Consider the following 22,005-nt stretch of genomic DNA (forward strand, 5'->3'; position numbering starts at 1 on the left):
TCTGACCTCCCCAGACTTTTGTGGTCTGTCTGTGTAAACGTGAAATAATTCCTGTCTGCTGCTCACCTTCAGGGATCAACCAAGGCCCGGTGATTGCAGGAGTTATCGGAGCCCATAAACCTCAGTATGATATCTGGGGGAACTCTGTTAACGTGGCCAGCAGGATGGACAGCACAGGAGTGCTGGGCAAGATCCAGGTCAGAAATGATGGGAAGAAGGGCCTCATACATTTTAAAAATCCTTCAACAGCTCAAAGCAGTAATCTCATAAAGAACATGTTTTTGTGACCAATATTTGCTGGAAGGGCTTTAAGAAGCCTATAATGTGATAATACAATATCATATGGCACTTCATTGATGTTTGTAAAGGCATTAACACCATGACATGATGCTAGGCTGGTGAAAGTTGTGATATTTAACAATTATTATGTAATAAAATTACAAAAATTACAAAATTGTAAAAAATAATTTTAATTAACTAAAAGTTCAATACATTACAATGAACTGGAAACACATCAGAATAATTAATATAATTAATAAGATTAGTTTTGTTCGTGATCAAGCAACCAAACATGTAAAAAGAACGCATGCAAGTACACACACACACACACACACACACAAACTGAGTTATAAACCTACTACACCAAGGTTTTGGAGAATTGCTACACCCTTATAAGCTTGATATGATTAATATGATTTAATAATAAATAAAGAAAATAGGAAACAGTATTTTTAGAAAGTAATTCTGAGTTGAAGTGGTTTAAATGTGTTTAAACTGCAAAGAACTGAACAAAACACAGACAATATACACACAGGAAGTGGAACATCTGGGGAGAACAGGTGGACAGAATTACACTAATGAGACAAAGGAAGCAAAGCTAAACACAACACACACAGAACAGGAGACTGGCAAAATAAAACAGGAAGTGTGAAGACGAGGAAACAGAAACACAGACTTGACACCAGACACAGGAAAGCATGAGGAACACAGAAGGAATACAAACACAGACACTTAGACAGACTTATGGGGACATAGAAATATAATACATGGAGAAAAACAACAAAAAAAAAAAAAAAATTGAAGAAAGTCAAAAACACAAAAGCCTGGGTCAAACCCCAGGATCATATCTACTAAAAATTCCAGACGACTTTGTTCTTACCATAATGTTGCCAATCACAGAAAGTGACAGTTTGCTCAGTGGTTTATATTTATTGTGATTTTAGCATTTCCTATTCCTGGTTCTTACTTAGCCATGTGTTTTTGAATTGATATGGTGAATAAAGTTATTGACGCTCATATGCACCCCATTAAGATCTACTGAGACCTGGTAATTATGTGCTCTAGAACTTGTGCTTCCAGAGGATTTGTGCCAACTAAAGAGTCTACTGCCAAGAGGCTGAAGGGTAGCGCTGGAGGCCAACAGTATTTTTTTAAGGCTGCCACCTCTTCTTTTGTCCTCCATCTGTCCAGTTTCCTCACATTTTTTAAAGGACACACTGCTGAGATATGCCATGTTTATCAGTTCTTTTGGAATCTCCTTTGTGGTACAAAAGTACTATTTTATGTCTGTCAAGCTGTGTTGTTGGTATTTTCATAGATTCAACTGCTTGAATGATTCATAGGTCAGAGTCAAGTGGCTGAACAAACAAATAACCTTCCCCTGAAAATGATCAGGTACAAGGACTGAAAATGAGTGAAAAAGCAGCCAATGTTCAAAGAAAAACTCTGAAAGAACTATTGCTCAAGTCTGGCTGCTTTCAAGCAAAATATAAAGAAATGAGAGTTGGCTCAAGACTTATGCACATTTTTTAAGTTAGTTAAATACATTTTAAAAGCTGGGGAGAACATGATGCTATCAAATAGAAAGCATCTACTGCAAGTCGGGCAAAATACAAAACGTAGTGTGCATGTGTACAATATATCTCATACATTACGTTTTTTAGTATTATACAACATATATGTAAAAGCTGTCTTGAAGAATCCTCATTAGTGTTCTACCATCAGCTCATTCTAAGGTTAGTTCATGTAAAAAGTCCATAAACCATCAGTCAGTTGTATTAAACAAAAGAATGACCTTTAGGTTCTCGTTACAGTAAGGTATTGATGTCTCCACCCCTCCTCTGAGGTTGGACATGCTCAGTGTCGATATGATGCTCAGACAGGCCACAGTATGATTCATATATTCAAAGTAATTGGTTTCAGGGCTCATCTGATTGTGACTCCAGCACTGCACCATCTCTTGGCAGCTTATTCCCCATCACTTTGTTTTCAGTAGCTTTTCAGGGCTTTTTGGCACAGCAGATTAACTCTTTTCTACTGTCATCCTTTGGCTCCCAGGTGACTGAGGAGACGTCCCAGATAGTCCAGGCCTTGGGATACAGCGTCACTCTCAGAGGAAAAGTGAACGTGAAGGGGAAAGGGGAGCTCACCACCTACTTTGTTAACACAGATCAGTCGTTTTCTCAGTTCTGATCAACCTTATGCCGCAGGCCAGGGCCCAGACGGGAGCTACAGGTGCTCGCTGTTTGTCCGTAGCAGCTAAACTTGCACTTGCATGACTCATTCTTTGTTTCTCCACGTGGGGGGAAAAAAAAAAAAAAACATCAGCGGGAAGGACTTAAAATAGAACGCCACTGTATGTTCAGCCAGGCTCGCAGTCATTACAAACACCTGCACGGACTCTGTGTGATATAACAGCACAGGTCAACACCTGGCTGTCATTCACATCCACCAAAGAGCCGCCTTTGTTTTTCTGGATGAGACTGGTCAAAGGACGACGTGGGACCTCAGCTTGCAGCTGAGAGCCGACAGCTTTCCACCTGTGTGTGTTTACTGTTTCTGTACTGTATCTGTGTTACCATGTGAAACTGCTGCAGACACTTTACACTTTATTATGAAAACATTAAATGAAGCATGTTTTTGTGTGTGTGTGTGTGTGTGTGTGTACATTTATCATGGATGACTCACACAATATGCATGTATATAGTTATAAGGTACCAAAGATTACTACTGTTATATGAAGGATCACTTAGACTTTACATTTACAGGATTTTATTTTAGATTATTTGTGTTTCACTACATATGTTTAGGTTTTAGAGACGATTTCTTTGTTTTTCACATTTGTTTAACTATATTGCTGCCTTCAGTCTTTTTTAAGGTAATGACTGCACATATGTTGGCTTGTTATTGAAGTAAAAACACTGGCATCGCTCATAACTTTAGCTGTGTCTGTGAAGGGGTTATTTATGTGCAGCGGGAAACAGGTTTGATACTTCGCTTCAACCTGATGGGGTCACAAGATGTTGCATGTGACGGGAAAGAATATATTTGTGTAAAATTTATTTATTTTTGTGATTTTTATTATTTTCTAACCTGAGCTTTTATTGCAAAATCCTAAAAATGTCCTCACTGCTGGAACCAGAGGGATTTGATGCAACAGTACATCTGAAACATGATTTATTTATCCACTGTGGCTGATAACTGTCATTAGCTATGTAAAAACATCTGTATATCAGTGCAGTGGTGCCAGAGAGTCACAAGATGCACATTTGGAAATTTTGCACTTTAAAGTGATTTATTGTATGTTTTGAATGGAGTTCTTTATTGCAATCCTATGTTGATTGTGCACAGGTTATTTCTTTTTTATTATTATTTGGATGTATATTACTGTGTGAATGGAGGAATTTACTGTATTTATAAACTAAGAAAAAATACTGATGTGTCTCTGCCTTGTGTGTGTGTGTGTGTGTGTCAGCTTCCTACGCGCATTATTAGTAACTCTGGAATTTCCCCCTTTGCCCAACACGGTAACGCCCAGAAACCCTCCGATTGGTCTAGACTCCTCCCTCGTTTATGACTTTTAACTTTCTATTGGCCCCGCTGCTGTCAGTCAACCCGCTTCCTGCTTCACGGTGCAGTTTGTTATTGAAGCGGAGCTCCTTTAAATGTGAGGGGAAATGTTGACGGTGGAGCTTCGTGAATTTGGTGAGTTTCAGATAGGCGCTTGCGATCATTAACAAAACTAACTGTGTTTCTGTCGGTCTGAAAATGGCGGGAACTTAGTTTTTTACTGTTTTAACGATGTTTTGACAAACGTCCAATTAGAACGCCCGTGAGGAAAGTTTAAACTTTACCTGACGCTGCTATGCTATTTGGCATGTACAGGCAGGCATTTTTTTTCTTCTTCTTCTTCTTCTTTTTTAACCCCTTTAATGCGCCCTTTAATTATCTCTTTTTTTTTTCTCTTTTTTTTTTCTTTTCATAGAAAAATGAAGGAGTTGATTCCACTGTGAACCAGCCACACTCACATTTCTAAGATGTCAGGGGCCCATGAGCAGATCAGGAAGCGCCGCCCCCCCAAAACGTTCTTGATCTCTACCGACGTAAACCTCCGGGACCAGCTGGAAGGTACCATTCCGCTCTATCGGGGGTTCATCTGCCAGGAACAGGATCCGGGTAGAAGAGGGGACAACCCTTGGGTTAAGGTATTAACAGAGCTTTACAGTCACAGATTGACAAGTGGTTTGACGCGTGGAGCAAGGAGCTGTATAGTCGATATGAAAGATGCTACCATTCATCAGCTTTACTAATTAAAATTACGTTTTTTAAGTTTTATAGATGTATAATTATTACCATCGATTAACATTAGGGGCGTATTTACCATAGGATTTAGAGAAGACTTGAAAAGTGATGTTTTTGTGTAATCTCCCTTAATTATACGTAACAGGCATTGCTTGAGTAGTCCTCCTAAAATGTTCCTCCTGTCCTAGGCACTGTATTGGGATGGGAGCATCCAGTATTGCTGCCCAGTGCCTCTTTTGAAACGGTGGAAATATTTACAATAAACTTTCCTCTTTTGTGCTTAGTTTTGCTTCAATCCCTTCGTTCCACATCTCTTTCTCCCACATGTGCTTCTGCTGTTCTCCTGCAGGTGTTGGACAATGACTTCATGGGAAAAATAGACAGGAGATTGTTAGTTGATGTCCCATCTGACCTCACTGGCTTGCTGGAGGCTGTATCAGATCCAGAGGCTCGACTGAAACTTCTAAGTAAGAAGCAAATGCTGGAAATTTTTACAGTTGCTTGTTTAAAAATGCGCCTGAAGCTTGTTCTAGTGTGAAAAATCTGATCTTTATGAAGCTAAATGTTTCTGAGCAGATTTGTGTTGTTTAAGTACTGCCACATTACTTCACCAGTTACTCATAAGCTGCCCTGTCTTTACTCCCAAGCAGCCAAGGACACTGTAATGGCTGTTTTATCACAGTAATTGTAGAGCACACTGAAGTTTTTCTCTATTATAAGTACATTTATGGCCTGAAATGTGACCAAGGACTGGCCCAGAGGTTGTAAATCAAATGTAATTAGCAATCCTCTGCTGTTTGTGTGTTTTATTGTTCTGTGTTTTCTAGACCAGCCTGGGAAGTTGCAGCAGTTGGCTTCTCTGCCATCTGACTCCCCGCTGTGGGTCAAAATAGGTCAGCAGGATGATCTGGCAGAGGCAGAGCTCAAGTACATCGGACCGCTGACCAGAGGGAGCAGTGCCGTGTATTTTGGGGTGCAACTCAAGGTTGGCTTTTAAAATTGGATTATTTGCATTTTCAAATGTTTAAAGTAGCTTTAATCAGCAGTTTGAACTACTTGTGTGTGTTACATGGGGTAGTTGATCGTGTTGAGCCTGCTCTGTGGAGCTTTACAGTGACTTTCTGCTTGTTGCAGGTAGTTGTAGCTTAAAGGATAAAGCCCCCTCTATATTTACCTGTTCAGCATCAAACACATGAGCAGACAATAAAATGACTAAAAGACTTCCTGAGTTCTTACATTGACACAGTACCCAGAAATATCACTAGATCAATACTGATGTTGCTCTGTGGGTGCTAGCTGTGCACTAGTCAGCTACTGCATTAAAACCACCCTCCACAGCAAACAGTTACAGTTGTGGTCAGAAGTTTGTACCCACTCATCACAGGCATGAATGTCACAGTAATTTTGGGCTTTTAATGATTTCTTTGAATTGTTCTTTTTCCAGGGTGGAATGAGTGTACAGATTACATTTTTAATGACTTAAAAAAACAGGAGTTGGGTGCACAAGTTCTAATTTATTTAGGATTTTCTCTAATCCACACAGGGTCAAAAGTACACATACAGGGTCAAATGTATACACATGTCCCCACTAATGTTTGGTTAAAATCCCTTAGCAAGCTGCACCTCAACCAGATGCTTTTGGTAGCCGTTAACAAGTTTTTGGCATAATTCTGTCTGGATATGTGACTGCTCTTTTTTGGCAGAATTGGTAGAGTTCATTTAAATTGGATGTCTTCCTGGCATTGACCTGACTTTTAGACATAGTCTACAAATTTTCAAGAGGGTTGAGATCAGGGCTTTGGGAAGACTACTCCAGATGCTTAATGTTAGCCGCTTTATCCATTCCAAAACCAGTTCTGATGTGTTGTCCTGTTTGAACACCCAACTGTGTCCAAGTTCCAACCATCTAGCTGTTGATTTGAGGTGAATTTAAAGGTAGTCCTCCTTCATTATTCTAGTCACTTTGTGTAATCTACCAGGACCACTGTCAGCAAAACAGCTCCAGAGCATGATGTTGCCACCACCATGCTTGATAGCAGGGTTCTAGCCAGCGGTTGATCACCCGGAGCTGCACCATGCTGAGGTCGTCTTTCCCGGGCTGAGAATTTCACCAGTTCACTCTTGGAACTCTTCGCTATCACTGCAATTAGCAATCGGGCACGCACCCCACCCCATCGCTGATACCAGACAGATTTCTGTTCTGACGCTAGATCGCTGCTTTGTAGTATTATTTTACCGCAACTTGCAATCTACCACCGGGGGGGCAGCCAGTTTCATTCACAGACATGTGCACACATGATCTCGCAACAGTCCTGTTCACGCTTGATTTCGCATGATTACAGAGAGCAAAATGGCAACAGCTTGAAAGTGAGGGGGAAGAAGTGGAAAAGAGGAGCACAAATGACAAATTTGGGGTTCCTATTAAAAATTCCCAGGAATTCAGTATTGCCAACTTAGCGACTTTGTTGCTAGATTTGCCCTAGTGCTGCCTTGTACCTGTGAACCATTGGGACAAAGACCTATAGGCTGACCAATACCTTCTGGTAGCATGCCATTGGCAGCTGATGCTTAGCAACCTATATGTTGTTGGGTGAGACCTCCGTGGAAAGGGCTGCTTCGGGTGGATGCTCGATCAGAGTGGGATCTGGGGAATCTGGAGCTCAGTCATCTGGCAAATGCTTTTGCAGCATGCAGTGTAAGACTGTCGAGTTCTACAAGAGCTTCTTCCCACAAGCAGTCAAGATTGTGCACTCTCCTTAAATACACACAGTCATGCACTACAGACACACACTCCCACAACTGTTTGTGTACACAAACAGTTAACACACATATCCTCCAAATTGCTTCCTTTTTAACTGCTGCTGATGTGTGCAGCAGTTCAGTGTTTACATAACTTTTGTTTAATATTGATCAGTACAGAAGTTTGCATATGTCTAACCTTCTGACTTTTGACTTGTAGTTAACTAATGTTTTTGTCATATTTAGTTTTATAGTTAGCCAAATTAAAAATGAAAACTAGACTTAGACTCACTGAAATAAAACAATGTGCAGGAAAGGTCTCCCAATTTGGCCTTAATCAGTTTGACTAATTGTTTCAGCCTGCACGAGGAGGCTTTCACACATACACTTATTAAGTTTTGTCTGCTGTTATTATCTTGATGGGGAGGCTGCTGCCATCAGGGAGTGCCATTGCCAACAACATTTAGTGGGTGGCACAGTCAGCATGAATACTTGAACCCAAGGTTTCCCAACATAAAATGATCAGTGTTTTGGCTAATAGTTCAACGCCCCCAAACTATCCCTGAAAATCAAATCATAGTTTTATATACAAAATATAGACTTTGTAACTGAGTTGTTATATCAGCTGCAGCTGTCAGCGACAACTATGTGTGTGTGATCACACTGTGCTAGATGCAGACACCTGTAACTGCTCGTTTAAAAACCTTTCTCCCTCTCCGATTGTCTTCCAGGGCTCAGCGGTGGGTAAAGGACAAAGCAATGGCACTTACAAAGGCCAGAGGTTGTTCACCTGCCCCGACGCCTGCGCCCTCTTCGTCCCAGCCAGTCACATCAGGCCCCGCCAGTGGTCCAGCAACTCAGACGGACATGAGCGAGCTCGCGAACGAGAGCACCATCGCACCAGCAATGGCCACCACAGCAGCAATGGCCGCCTGAATCATCATTTTCAGCCACCACTGCAGCAACAACAACAACAACAACATCAACAGCAGCACAGCCGTCACATTAGTTTCCGCCAGAATCATCCCAACAGTTCTTCTCAGCTATCCCCGTTTAGTGTCCTCTCACGAACTGCAGAGTCAGCACCCATCACGGCTCACAACCAGGTCCAAGGCCCCGCGTCACCCCCGCCATTCCGTTTAGGCCAGCGTGTGTGTTGCCACCAGAACGACAGAGTCTCCACAGGGGAGGTGGCCTACTTTGGGCCCCTGCCGGGCCGGGGCCCATCAGGAATGTATGTCGGAGTCATTCTGGTCAGTACGACCCACGAGAGAGAGAAGTTTTTCTTTTAATTGTTTGACATACAAAGTAAGACTTTTTTTTAACTGTTAGCAAAAAATATTTGCCAACCCTCTGAAGAACTTGTGTAATATAATTTGTCCTCTTGATGAAGTTGTTCTGTCTGCAGTTTTGTGTTTGACTCTGTGGTATGTACATTAGGACACTCCTGATGGTAACTGGGACGGGAATTACAACGGAGAGAAGCTCTGCCATGTTCCTTCAAACCTCTATGGAGCCCTGCTTTCAGCCAACAAGGTTTCCTTAGGTAAAGCAACTGTTTATACTCAGTTCAGGCCTTAGTTAAATAGTTTAAGCCTCTTTTTAATGACTCTTTCAACAACTGTAACATCTGCAGTTTAGATTTTAAACAGTCACCTTAAAAGAAATTGCCTTCTAGATGGAAAAAGAAGATGGGGGGGGGGATAAAAACAGCATAGCAAACAGCAAAATCACAGCAGCATAACTATAGTGGTAAACATGCGGAGAAACATCTAACTTCTTCCCTTCTGCATCCTCAGAACCAAAGTCCCATCATCAGAACCTCACTCACAAAATTTCCAAAGCCGTGCTGAAACCAGCGCTGCCCCCGGTCACTAAATCGGTCCCCATCTCACCACCTGCCTCTGCTCCCAAGATCGCCCTGATGCCTCCTATCAAACCAGCACTTAAATCTCCCCCTCTGCCTCCACCAAAACCCACCCAGAAATCTGTTCTTCCTGCCCCGCTACCACCTCCCAAACCACAAACGACACCGACAGTGGCCACCCAGCCGCAGCACACCAACGGCACACACGGACCTGCCTCACCGCTGAGGGTTACAGATCACGGTGATAACGCAGCTGAGAACGGAGAGGCAGGACCGGGCAGCAACCTCGAGGTGGGGTCGATGGTTGAAGTGAACGACCCGCCATTGTTTGGGGTTATCCGGTGGATTGGATGGATAAAAGGGATTTCAGAGCCAGTGGCAGGAATTGAACTGGTAAGGGCACTTTCTGCCCCTTTTTTTTACAACTTTGGGTATAAAAACAGATTATAGAGTTTTCTACTAGTCTGATGGTCTCAGTTTAAATTGCAGTGGGACAAACTCAAATTATTCTTTTATTTCACTGATCAATTGAAAACAAGTACTAGTTATAACAAAATCAGTGTTTTCTTATGCTGTTAAAGTCTTGTTTACATTATTATTAAAAATGTTAGCTTTTAATTGGTTCTTGTGGATTTAATCCTTATAAAGTGTTGCAGCAGTATGGTGGCTGCAGGCGGTCTGAAAAGTGAAGCTTCTGCAGAAGAGCTTTAACGCTGCATTTTTGTTTGTTTTGTTAACTTGTTTTTTTCTTGTGTCCAGCATGAGAGAAAATTGCACTCCGGGGACAGGGCGGCTCCTCGTTGCATAAACACATTGTACTGAGTTCTGTAGGAAAATGATTCTACTTCTCACTTGAGTCATGACTTCAGTGACCGTTTTCCCAACATGTTTATGGCCTCATTAATATAACATCCATCCATCTTCTTCCGCATATCCTGTTCAGGGTCACACAGGGGCTGGAGCCTATCCCAGCTGTCATAGGGCGAGAGGCAGGGTACACCCTGTACAGGTCGCTAGTCTGTTGCAGGGCTAACAGAGAGTGAAACAACCATTCACACTTACATTCACACCTATGGGCAATTTAGAATCACCAATTAACCTAACCCACATGTCTTTGGACTGTGGGAGGAGACCAGAGTATCTGGAGAAGAGCCACACAAACACGGGGAGAACATGCAAACTCCACACAGAAAGGCCCGGGCCAAGGTGGAGTCGAACCCAAATGTCAAACCCAGACGTTGTTAGCACTGTGAGGCAACAGTGCTAACCACCATGCCACCGGGCTGCCCCCTTAATACAACATGATCATCATTTTGTAAATTATCCCCCCATTGGGAGTAAAAAAGGCAAGACTCCATTGAAGCGATGCTGAACTCTAGATTTCAAAACAGGACTTGTCAAACAAACGTATGGCACCTCAGTAGCTGTAACTACTGCTTAGTAGTAGTTGTTGTTGTTGTTGTTATCCATATATTTTAAAGACAGTAGTTACCTTATTTGGATGAAAGGGTGGAGTACTAAGTTGTCAGCTAATGATAGCTTGCTTAGTTAGTCTCCTGCATCCATAAACAGGTGCAGTGCATAGATGCACATATCAGCTAATTACTGCTAATCAATGGACGAATAAAACACTAGACCTTCATTCAAGTCTGTACTGCATAGCAAGCCATCATTTTTTTTTTGTTTTTTTTGTCAGTGAATCAAATTAGTGGAGGTGAGTCCTAGCAGGCAACGATTGGTTATAGCTCCTTGTGCTGGAACACCTGTCAAAGAGGCCACGCCTCTAACTCCAGTATACAGGTGGATGAGTTATATGCAGTAGAGTTGTTATGAAGGAGGAAACTATCCACAGAGGCGCGTACATTATAGGTTCTGGTTGCCTAGTTAACCTTCTAATGTATTTACTAACAGGTCGTTTGTCAATAAATGTTATTCTTCACTCTGGTGGTTGCTTAAGTCGCTCTCCTGGCAGTAGAGGAAAGTTTACCTTGGGACGTGCCCACTTCCCGTCGCTTATTTCACCTGTAGTTGCAGACCACCTTCTGTGGTCTCTGGTCACCACATCACTGCAAATCGCTCCTAGTGTGGATGTAGTTTAATGCTCTGGAGTTAGATATGTTGATGTAGGAACCTGTAGAGAGACTGACTCACTCTGTGAGCCAACCCCAGGTGGGCATTAGAGAAACTTGAGTTTTTGGCACTTCTGCCTTGGCTTCACTTTTCAGCTCCAGAGGCTGCTGCTTGGCTGCTTTTCTATTAATTTATTTTTTTACAGTCTGTTTAGCTGACATTGTGCTGCCATGGTGTGCATTAGTTGGTTTGTGAGTGAGCTACTATGGATTTATATTACAGTTGAAAACTGAAAAAATAATCTATAGCAACATGTAGATTATTCTGAGCATCAGTAACATAAATAGATTTCTTTCAGTTTACTGTGTTAGTGGATTCATTTTTACCACCAGCAGTTCGATATGATAACTTGGGTATGAAATGATTTTACAGCAGCAGAGTAAAGTTAGTGTGGTGTATGTGCTCGTCACTCCCCGCAGATATTATACATATAAGATTGGGGAGCGATATGTAGCTTGGTGGATGCTGGGGTGGTGGAGGGTTTGAAACAGCAGTGATGCAAAGCAGCTGCAGCACTGACATGAGATTCTGCAGCATAGTTTGACCCGCAGATAGAGAGGGTGTGTTTGAGATATGAGCTTAGGAGAATGAGGCAGGTTAGTGCGCAGGACACAGTGCAGCTTGGGTTGCCTGCCCGAAATAGCTCGCAGGCTTCGCTTCATTAATTTAATGACCTTTTCTCAGGCTCTTTGCATTATAAATGCATTTTGTCACACTGAACATTACGGTAATAAAGCCAGATCTGTGTGTGTGTGTGTGTGTGTGTGTGTGTGTGTGTGTGTGTGTGTGTGTGTGTGTGTGTGTGTGTGTGTTTCTCAGGACCAGGAGCTGTCTGCTGGAACAGACGGCAGTTACCTTGGCGAGCGTCACTTTCGTTGCCCCGCCAACAAGGGTCTCTTCGTAAAGCTTCGCAACTGTAGACGTGACTCCAGATTCCCCGCCCCTGAGATGCCTGTCAATCAAGTGGAACGATGCAACTCTATAGGTAGAGAAACGTGGTTGTAGTCTGACACCAACTGTAGGGTGAAGCTTGGATTATTCCAGAAAACCATGAGACCACCAGTGTTAATTTTGACAGCAAATTTTGATTTAGTTTTAGTCATAATTTAGTCACCTGAATAGTTTTAGTTTTAGTCTAGTTTTGGTTGATGAAATTATTGTAAGAATATAGTCGACTAAATCTACAGTCGATTTAGTGACTAAAATATAAAGGGTGTAAAATGTAAATGCTTTTTCTTCAGTTCCCTTGAATTAGTCATTATTCACACACAAAATTAAACATTTATTAAAACTTATGGAATATTATGAATAATATTAACATTAGCGTTTCACCTGCTTCCCACACACCTGATCATTAACACCACCTTATTGAGATAATACGAGTGTTTTACAGCAGGACACGCTCTGAAAGGTACAGGGCAGTGTTCAGGACTAAGATTAGGAAAGGCTGATCCACCACGGTGTGGAGATTTTCTCTAAACACAAACGCTAAACTGGGAAAAACACTTTACCCTGCATGACATTAAAATGCTTACCTTTGCATGGAGATCTGGGTGACTGGTTTGCAGATGTTATTTAAGATTTGTTGTGTTTTTACCCGAGAGAGTCGCCCCACATGTTTTACACATCATTCTGTTTGTCACAACGTCAAAGGACAAATGTGTCCTCACGTCGGCTCTTCTCTTTCTCCCTGCTGACATTGTTTACATAACTTAGTTCTATCAGAACTAAAGACAAATCACAGGCTAGTTTGGTCTTCCCGGGTTTAGCGCAAATTTGTGCAACTGTGCGTTTGATTGGATGTTTCCCTAACTTGTTCCGCCCTGTCACAAAATTAAATCAGTTCTGATTGGATGATGTCCCTGCCAAGCATTTTCGTCTCATTTTCATTCGTTGATGAAAGTGTCAATTTTGTCATCGTTTTTATCCTTTTTGGTAGTTTTTTTTTTAGTTATCGTCTCGTTTTCATCATGGAAAAAAAGGGTTGTTGACGAAAACTATGACGACAATATTTTGTCAAGAAAATTAACACTGGAGGCCACGCCTCCTGCAGTCAAGGCTCCTCCACCCCTCTGTTTCATTTTTGCAGACATTGCTGATGTATGCTGTTAAAGCAGAATTTATTATTTATTTCTAACACCATTCTGTGTGTCTGTGGCTGGCAGCCTTTGCAGAGTGGGGCAGCGAGCGTGTGGAGGACCACACTCCTCCTGTCGAGGGTGACGAAGCCCGGGAGCTCTACCGGGGCTGGAAAAAAGGCATCCAGGGACACCTCAACTCCTGTTACCTGGATGCTACGCTGTTCAGGTAAAATGTTTGAGAAAGAGTGTGAAATCTGCACCAAGAAAGAAGACTGCTGGTGTAAATATCTGGGCATTCTGTTTTAGCAGAGCTGGTTTTTAAAGGATGCATGCCAAATCTTTCAGCTAGTGCTATAGTTATAGCTCTAATATCTCTGTATATTTGCAATTTGTATACTTGTATATTGTCTTATAGTTTTTATACTTATTTGTTTTTTTTTTCTGTAAGCACGAAGTACCGCAGCAATTTCCTAATGCTGTGAACCTGTTCACCCATATGGCAATAAAAACCTTCTGATTCTGATTCTGATTCTAATTTATATTTAAAAAAAAAGGCTGATAGTGAATATGGTTATGGGGGTTTAGGCTTTTGCTTATTTTGTCTTCATATCATATGAATATGAATCATGCAAATCATGAAAACAGGGAGCTGAATGTGAGCACAATAGACTCCCTTTAATTTATAATAAGCAGAATGGACCCACAACAAATCAATCTGTTTATTTTATGAGCCGTCTGTCTGTTTCGCTCTCTCCAGTCTGTTCTCCTGCTGCAGCTCAGCAGACTGTGTGTTGTTCTGGCCCACTGACCCTGAAACTGACCAGAGCTCCAGTCAGGCTCAGGATCTTCTGCGGTGCGATATCGTCAACCCACTGCGAAGGTCTGTGCTGCTGTCAGTGTTATGTTGATTGTTGGTTTAAATGAATTGTGAGGTCTGATGGAAAACATTTTAGCACCCATTTCGTGGCTTAACTATATCAATGTCTATGTTTAACCCAGCTGTTTTCAGTGTCTGAAAAACACCAAAAAAAAACCCATGCCAGAAACTGCAATTCCTCGAGTGGCCACTTGAGACTGGCTTTAAAAATAGAGTCAATCCTCATAGGCTACGTTCACACTGTGGCCTGAAGTGACCCAGATCTGATTTTTTTTTTTTTTTTTTTTTTTTTTTTTTCTCTTTTTTTTTTCCAAATGCGACCCAGGCCACATGAATATGTGGTCATAAATCCGATACGTATCCGATCTTTTCAAATGTGACCTGTGTCTGTACAGCCAGGTCGCATTCATCCGACCTGCACGTCATTAGTACTCGACAAACGTCACTATTCTGCGTCCCGCTACGCAGGAAGAAAAACAAACTTACGTCCTCAAACACTGAGCTCGCTCACTACGTGTGACGTTATCACGTCCTCTACTGTGCATGTGGGACAGTTTTAGGTTTGTTTGCAGTTCACACACAGATCACATACGAGTTGCATATATTTGAAAATGTGAACACGCAAAAAAAAAAAAAATCGGATGTCACAAAAAAATCTGAATTGGGTCACTTCAGACTGGAGTGTGAACGTAGCCATGGACTCCCATGTTCAAATTTTTCAGTGGTCCCATCAAATGTGCTGTGTGTGGAGACCTTTTGGTAGTTATCGACGCACCTCTGCTTCATCTGTCGACTAAAACCCGGCTGAAGCCACAACAAACGTGGTCCAGCCAGTCAGTCCTAGTTTTTGTGCAACATGTTGGCATGTTGTAAATCTGTGAGATGCTTCTGAAGCGTGTGTGTGTGTGTGTGTGTGTGGTTGTGTGTGTATGTCTGTTTTTAAAGATATGGCTACGTGTGTGCCAGTAAGACCATGGCATTGAGACGACTTCTGGAAGCAGCAAACAGCGACACTGGCTTCACCAACCAGGAGAAAGGTATGTAAGCAGAAGTGTCTTCCTCCACCTGGTGCATTGCAGCAAACAGCGTTAAAGACTCTGAGGAATGCAGTCATGCTGCTCTTGTTGTTTCTGTCAGATCCCGAAGAGTTCCTCAACAAGCTTTTCCAGCTTCTCCGAGTTGAACCGCTTCTCAAGATCAGGTAGTCTTGCTGTCAGTTTCTCTATCTGTCTTTTTTTTTTTTAACCATAAGGGAGGACAGCTTCTCCTGGGACCTTGGCTCACAAATTTATTTATTTATTTTTTTTACATGTGCACAGTCACACACACACACACACACACACACACACACACACACACACACACACACACACGCACGCACCCCTGGGTTAGCTGTGTCACCAATTTGTTCTGCTGTTGCAGTGATTGGAAGTTGAATTTGGATGACGTCTTGTCATCACAGCTGCTCTCCTCCATTTCATGCATTCCTCTGTAAGAATGCAACCGGTTCGCTTTGGTTCAAAGGTCACGGAAAGTTTTATCTGGTTGTTTTGTTGTTTAAGTTCACACCGCCTAAATCTAATCAAAGGACAAGTAATTTTCAGCCTGGAGGTCAGGCAGTTTATAGACTGGGCAGCAGAAGGAAAGTCATGTGGTTCCTTGTAAAACTACAGAGATCCCACACCTATCCCGGGGGTTACATTCCAGAAACCCCCAGGATAGGTTTATAAACCCTTCCCACACTCCCATAAACCTTTCCCACTCTTACTACAACTTGAATGATGAAGATGATGAACTATGTAGCTGTGCAGTACTGATGGCGATGAAGGTGATGACGATGAGCTGGATGTGCAGACTGGATGACTGTATTTGACTTCTCTGTCATGTCTGTAGTATCCCTTTGAAGACTGGGCGCAATGTTTTCATGCTTTTCCATTTTGTTATTTGCTGAGGGCACTGTCAGAAACTCCGTGACATATTTCACCTGCCTTATGTGTATTTCAGTGACTCAAAGGCGCTCAAAGGGCAGCCTGATGGCTAAAGAGTCCACTATCATACATTTAGTGCATTCATACGAATGGCAACACCTCATCACGAATGGTAGCCACCCAGGTGTTGGCCTGGCAGAGCATCTCAAAGGAGGCAGTGCAGCATTTGGTGATTTCAAGGGTTAAAAACAATCATTATATTAAAAATTAAGTTAGTTTCTTTACTGACTTAATCTCCAAATAGAGGGATAGACATAAAAACAGCTGCAGTTCCTAAACAGTTAGTGCAATGCTCGCATTAAACCACTTGAATTAAAGGAAAACGTGGACTGCTAATGGTTGCAAGGTTGGTTAGCAAGCTGCATTCATAAGCTCTACACATGCAACACGTGTACACCCAGTAACAGACTAATAACACACTGGAGTTATATAATGTTTTTTATAAATTGGCTAATAATGTATTAAAATGTTTTGTTTTGTTTTGTTTTTTTGGCCACAGCGGCTTTATTAACAGTGGAGAGTGACAGGAAATTGGGAGGAGAGATACGGCCTGCTCAACCTCTGAGCCACCCTGGTGTCCTTAAAATGTTTTTATGAAAGGCAGAAACAAAGTGGAGAGCTCCAGTTAGTGGAGATGAGGTGTAGCAACTGGTCAGCACTTAACTCCAGTATGTTGATGTTATTCATCTGCACCTTTTTTCTGTCTGAAATGTGGAGCTCCTCCTCCCTCTCCTCTCTTTCAGATCAATGTCTCAGCAGCCGCAGGAGTGTCACCTCTATCAGCTCTTCCCGCCTCCCCTTCCCACCTCTCCCACCTCACCTCAGTCTCTCTCCCCGGTCAACTCCCCGATCCCCCTCTCCTCAGCATCATCCATGAGGGTCGCCAGCGTCCAGACCCTGCTGGAGTCCTCGTTCCTCCACTCCGGCCTCAAGTTTGTCGAGGTGACAGAAATAAGCCTGAGATTTCACATCAATAAAGGTAAAAAGGAGTCACTACATTTGTTGTGTGTGGATCAATTTCCCCACCAGGCTCCCTCCTGCCTCTTGCTGCTCATGCCGAGGTTCGGGAAAGACTTCAAAATGTTCGACGCTATCTTGCCCACACTCAGCCTGGACATCACAGACCTGCTGGACGACAGTGAGGAAAATCATAGGGAGCCATTGAGATTCTAGCAGTAATTTAGTTTGTTCCTGTTCATTTAGTATGAGATGGAATTTCAGTTTTTGTTGCCTCTCCATCCATGTCTCTTTGTAGCTCTGAGACAGTGCAGCATCTGTCAGGCTGTAGCCGAGTGGGAGTGTCTACAGTGTTACGATGACCCAGACATCACTCCTGGACATCTGAAACAGTACTGCCAGACCTGCAACATTCAGGTATTTAGTCATTTAGGTGCCAGTTTATCATTTTTAGAGACAAGTTTAAAGATGAGCTAAATTCAGCTCATTCAATGCCAGCTGGCAAGTGGTTGCTTGTCGCTGGGCAAAATTGGTCACAAAGAGGGTGCTGCCCCAAACTCCTCTTTATAATTGCTTTGGTCTCTAGCAGGTTGCCGTGCTCATTCACTTGTCATGGAAATGGCAACTTGTCTGCAAACACTTGCTAACATTAATTATCGAGATGTAAAAGTTTTGCCTTACCGGTGAAACAAACACGTTTCAGAAGGTGCAGCTTTTACTTTGAAGGCGAACATTCTCCATTTCCGGTCTGTGTCACACTTTTCACAGTTTCACTACAACTCAGTTGTTGGTTAGCAAGTGTTTGCAGACAACTCGGCGTCTTCCATGCAAACTACGGACGATCATGGCAATCAGAAAGAGGGTTTTTTGGGGTTTTTTTTGTTGCTGCACCTTTTAGCTCTTTGACCAAATCACCTAGATACTGCCAGCAACTTCCCACCAACAACTCACCCTATGACCAGTGTACACGCTTCCCTAATGACCTGCAGTTGCTACGGGGTCACTGATGCTACTTTCCCACCGCCGAGGAGCCGGTTCGCGTGCCCGTGCTCATGCTGTTCCCAATGAACCGGCGAAACGCTTAAGAACGGGCCCGCATTCCCACCGCGTTTCTGAGAACTGCTCCTTTACGTATGAGTGTGGGCGGGTCCTCGTCTGGACACGGAAGCCGAAGCGCACAAACGTGGGTGAACACGCTCTCCTTGCTTGTGCTGCAAATACATTTTACGGTCCAAACCAAACTACTGCAGCATCTGCGTGCAGCACAGAGGTAAACACAGACAGCGATTAGAGCAAGACGACAAGTACGCACTTTGTGTCCTTTTATCTGTGATATGAACTGATTAGAGCCCAACCTAATTCACAGCCGTGAAAATCGCTTCGCTTTTCTCATGTAATACACATGTAATATGGTAGAAAACTTGATGTTGAGACGGCAGAGTCACGCCCTTCTGCCACTTTCGTCACGTGTTCTTGGTTTGAGACCAGCTAGTTTGCGTGGCCAGAGTTGAACCCGTTTTTAGGCCGAGCACCGAGTGCTTCCGCGGTGGAAAACCCACCTAACGGTTCAAATTAAGGCACCGGAACTCTGTTGATGGGAAAGAGGCCTGAGTGGTCTCCAGGCCTGCATGACCGGGCCCTGAGAGAGTGTGTTATGGATTATTAGTGATTGTCTTGTATTAATGTAGTCATATGATGAGAACCATGAGTAAGACGCGTGCACAGCTAATTTAGGTCCCCTCTCAGTGCACTCTTCTGCACTCCTGGAGGAGCAGCATTCCAGTATTACCCAGCAATACATGCCTACGTAAATTGTGTTCAGGCTTAACGTTCTACATAATTAATATTGTACCTTGTGGTGAAAGTTGGGTGCCCACTAAGCCACTAGTATTTTGAGTGTCTTTTTTTTTTTTGCACTGAATAGCAGATATCTGTATTGGTGTGACGTACTCATTGTTGATGGCTGCAGCTTGCCAACTGCACACCGCCCTTTCATCAAGGGCGATCAAATGATTCACCTCATGGTGGCCGCTTCCATCTTTTATATACAGTCTGTGGTTTTTACACACTGATTTTGATCATCAGGTTCACAGTCACAGGAAACGGGCGTCCCACAGCCCAGTGCAGATAGGTGTCCCTGGGGGACAGTGGACAGGCCCTCTGCACTGCACCCGCCAGCGAATGTCTCTCTTCGCCGTGACGTGTATCGAGACCAGCCATTACGTGAGCTTCGTGAAGCACGGGCCCCTCAACACCGATTGGCTGTTTTTCGACAGTATGGCGGACCGGGAAGGTGAAAATTAATCACAATAACTGAATCATAAATTCAGCCAACAAGGGTCACGCACTCATGTTTCTCCGTGCGCTTTCATACAGGTGGAGAGAATGGCTTCAATATCCCCCAAGTGAAGGCGTGTCCCGAGGTGGGCCGCTACCTCAGCTTGTCGGAGGAGGAGCTGAGCAGAGTGGACCCCGCCTCCTTGCGGGAGGCAACTCGCCGCCTGCTCTGCGACTCATACATGTGCCTGTATCACAGCCCTGAGCTCAGCCTGTACAAGTGAACTGGAGACTCAGCACAAACACATGAACTGAAATGCCTTGTCCTCAGGTTCTCTGTCTCGTATATCTGCCAGCATAAAATATTGCACTCCAGAATATCAGGAATTAGATGAACTCTGCCTTATTTTTACCTTGACTGGTATTTTTTTTTTTTTTATTACTCCATCCTGTGACGTGGAGTCAGAACCCTGAGAGTTTGGTTCCCAGTGAGGCAGGAATGTGGTTTGTAATGCAGTTTCTTTTCTCTGTGCTGAATTTCTATGTCTCTGAATGCTGTTAGACATAAAGACTGGCCTCGAATAAAAAAATAAAAACCCAGGAGGGTTTTTTTTGTAACGCAAACACAAACTTTGCTCATCACTGGGATCACTCTCCAGTCTTGGCTCCCCGCAGCATCATCTACTGGCAGGTCTAAAATAGCAGCTGTGCTAATAACAGCCCTGAGGTTCATTTTATTTAATGTGGAACAGCCAAATTTAAGCTGGGTAAGGGTCATTCTGTTATTGGAGTTTTTTAATTACTGCTGTTTAAAACAGCTTAAATAGCAGACAATTACAGATTCATGGCCCAGACTCAATGTTCACATTTTCTGTGTAGCAGGAGTTAGTTTGTCTGCAAAAACAATGCACTTTAAACGCATTTATAAAATGGTGTTCAGTAAAGGAAAACATGTTACCAGAGTCTGAGTATAAGCCACAGTCCGTCCAGACAAAAATCAGACACAACAATCAGCTGAATTCACAGCCATACCTGCACACCTGTACTGTGCCTGTTGAACAAAGAGCCTTATTTTTAGATTAAGAGCTTTGTACACTTACCAACTTGCTGGTAAGCTCACCTGTGCCTTAGTGATGCTCTCACACTGAATAAAACCACTGTGCCTGTAACATGCAACACGTGTACACAGCTCAGTTTGCGCTGCTTTATTTACATGTCAGTTTATGTGTATATAACAGCATTTTCTGTAACTGACAGCACAGATTGCACATTGATGTTTAAACTTTTGGATTGCTTATGGGTTCTTTAATATAATCCAGCTACAAGCAATGAGATTAAAAAATTTGATACCCTTTTGTTGTCTTTTTATCTTTACTACAGCAAGAAATATTAAATATAATTTTATTTTTAACAGTTTACAAGCATTCAGCTGCACCACATCCCTTGACAACAAAATTAATTAAACAATGCGCATGTGCTCTATACACTATAAATGAAAAAAAAAAAAAGACTTAAACATACATAAAAATAAACATTTCTCAGTAGAATTTTGCTGCTGGCATGAATTTCTTATTTGTTATTTAGAAAAAATCAACAGTTTAAAAGACAGAATATTGAGTTTTCCAAATAAACTGAAACATTTTATTTTAAATAACGTAAATACATAGAGAATAAGATATACCAGCTCATTTGGCAGCCACATAAAAAATAATGTCTGGTTCAAAGGATGTGCATCTAACATATAAGTACACAAACGATCCATTAAAAACAGTTGAGAGTAAATTTTAGCCACTGACATGAATTTATTTTTTGTTAAATTATTTAGGGACTAAATAAACAATGCCAGAAACCTTTTTTTTAATGTCTTATTTAAACTAAAATATTAACTTTTAGAACCGTTTTTATTACAATGTTTAAACTATATATTACCAGCGCATTGCAAAATAATATCTGCATCAGAAAATGTGTGTAAATTACATGACATTTTTTTTTCAGGTTTTCAGAAAACACGGTAACGTTGGCAAGCATACTCCAAGGTAGTTTGGAGTATGCTTGCAAGTGCGCCTAATGCGCCACCTGGTGGAACGCCAGGCATTACAGGGCGGGTGTGGCCTGCGGACCGTATTTTGCCCACCCATGATTTAGGCAAAAATAAAATTTACATTAAAAAAAAAATGACTTAGGCCATTATTTTAGGAGGATGATAACCATAAAGACGCAACAAAAGGAGATAGGAATTTTATTCTATTTTTCTAATTTTTAAATATTCAAAATCTAATTAAATTAGAAACAAAAAAATCTGGGACTGGACAAGTTTAGTTTAATGTTTAGGGCATTTTCATTGTCAAAATTTGCACATTGATTGGTTTCTTTAAATTGAATATAATTAATTATATTTTCCCTTTCAGCATAAATAATGTGTTTATTTTATTTTATTTTATTTTATTTTATTTTATTTTATTTTATTTTATTTTATTTTATTTTATTTTAGCGGATGCATGACGCAAT

The 22,005-nt window shown here is 42.1% G+C and overlaps 2 protein-coding genes across 5 annotated transcripts in view; both read left to right on the forward strand.

Annotated features, from left to right (window-relative positions):
• LOC115797134 (adenylate cyclase type 2) overlaps nucleotides 1-3,674 on the forward strand; it is a 32,371-nt gene extending 28,697 nt beyond the window's left edge. For 2 of the 3 annotated variants that reach the window (XM_030753616.1, XM_030753617.1), the window contains exons 25-26: nucleotides 73-197; nucleotides 2,338-2,472. In XM_030753616.1, the coding sequence (XP_030609476.1) occupies nucleotides 73-197; nucleotides 2,338-2,472 (260 nt within the window). Of the gene's footprint in view, nucleotides 1-72; nucleotides 198-2,337 lie in introns of all 3 variants that reach the window. The other variant, XM_030753618.1, reaches the window with a different exon arrangement.
• Nucleotides 3,675-3,864: 190 nt separating this feature from the next.
• On the forward strand, nucleotides 3,865-20,843 carry cyld3 (cylindromatosis (turban tumor syndrome) 3). 2 transcript variants are annotated; one of them, XM_030754166.1, is made up of 17 exons: nucleotides 3,865-3,984; nucleotides 4,265-4,484; nucleotides 4,931-5,048; nucleotides 5,409-5,566; nucleotides 8,052-8,573; nucleotides 8,761-8,866; nucleotides 9,120-9,580; nucleotides 12,137-12,302; nucleotides 13,483-13,624; nucleotides 14,156-14,278; nucleotides 15,221-15,312; nucleotides 15,413-15,476; nucleotides 17,007-17,205; nucleotides 17,293-17,401; nucleotides 17,519-17,637; nucleotides 19,306-19,513; nucleotides 19,597-19,781. In XM_030754166.1, the coding sequence occupies exons 2-17, from the start codon at nucleotides 4,317-4,319 to the stop codon at nucleotides 19,779-19,781; spliced, it is 2,940 nt and encodes a 979-aa protein (XP_030610026.1). In that variant the 5' UTR covers nucleotides 3,865-3,984; nucleotides 4,265-4,316. The 2 variants fall into 2 exon arrangements, with proteins under 2 accessions (XP_030610026.1, XP_030610025.1); XM_030754165.1 differs by lacking the exon at nucleotides 3,865-3,984 and having other exon boundaries at nucleotides 4,317-4,484; nucleotides 19,597-20,843.
• The last annotated feature ends 1,162 nt before the right edge of the window (nucleotides 20,844-22,005 follow it).

The sequence above is a fragment of the Archocentrus centrarchus genome, chromosome 18 (genome assembly GCF_007364275.1).
Source record: "Archocentrus centrarchus isolate MPI-CPG fArcCen1 chromosome 18, fArcCen1, whole genome shotgun sequence".
Lineage (NCBI taxonomy): Eukaryota > Metazoa > Chordata > Actinopteri > Cichliformes > Cichlidae > Archocentrus > Archocentrus centrarchus.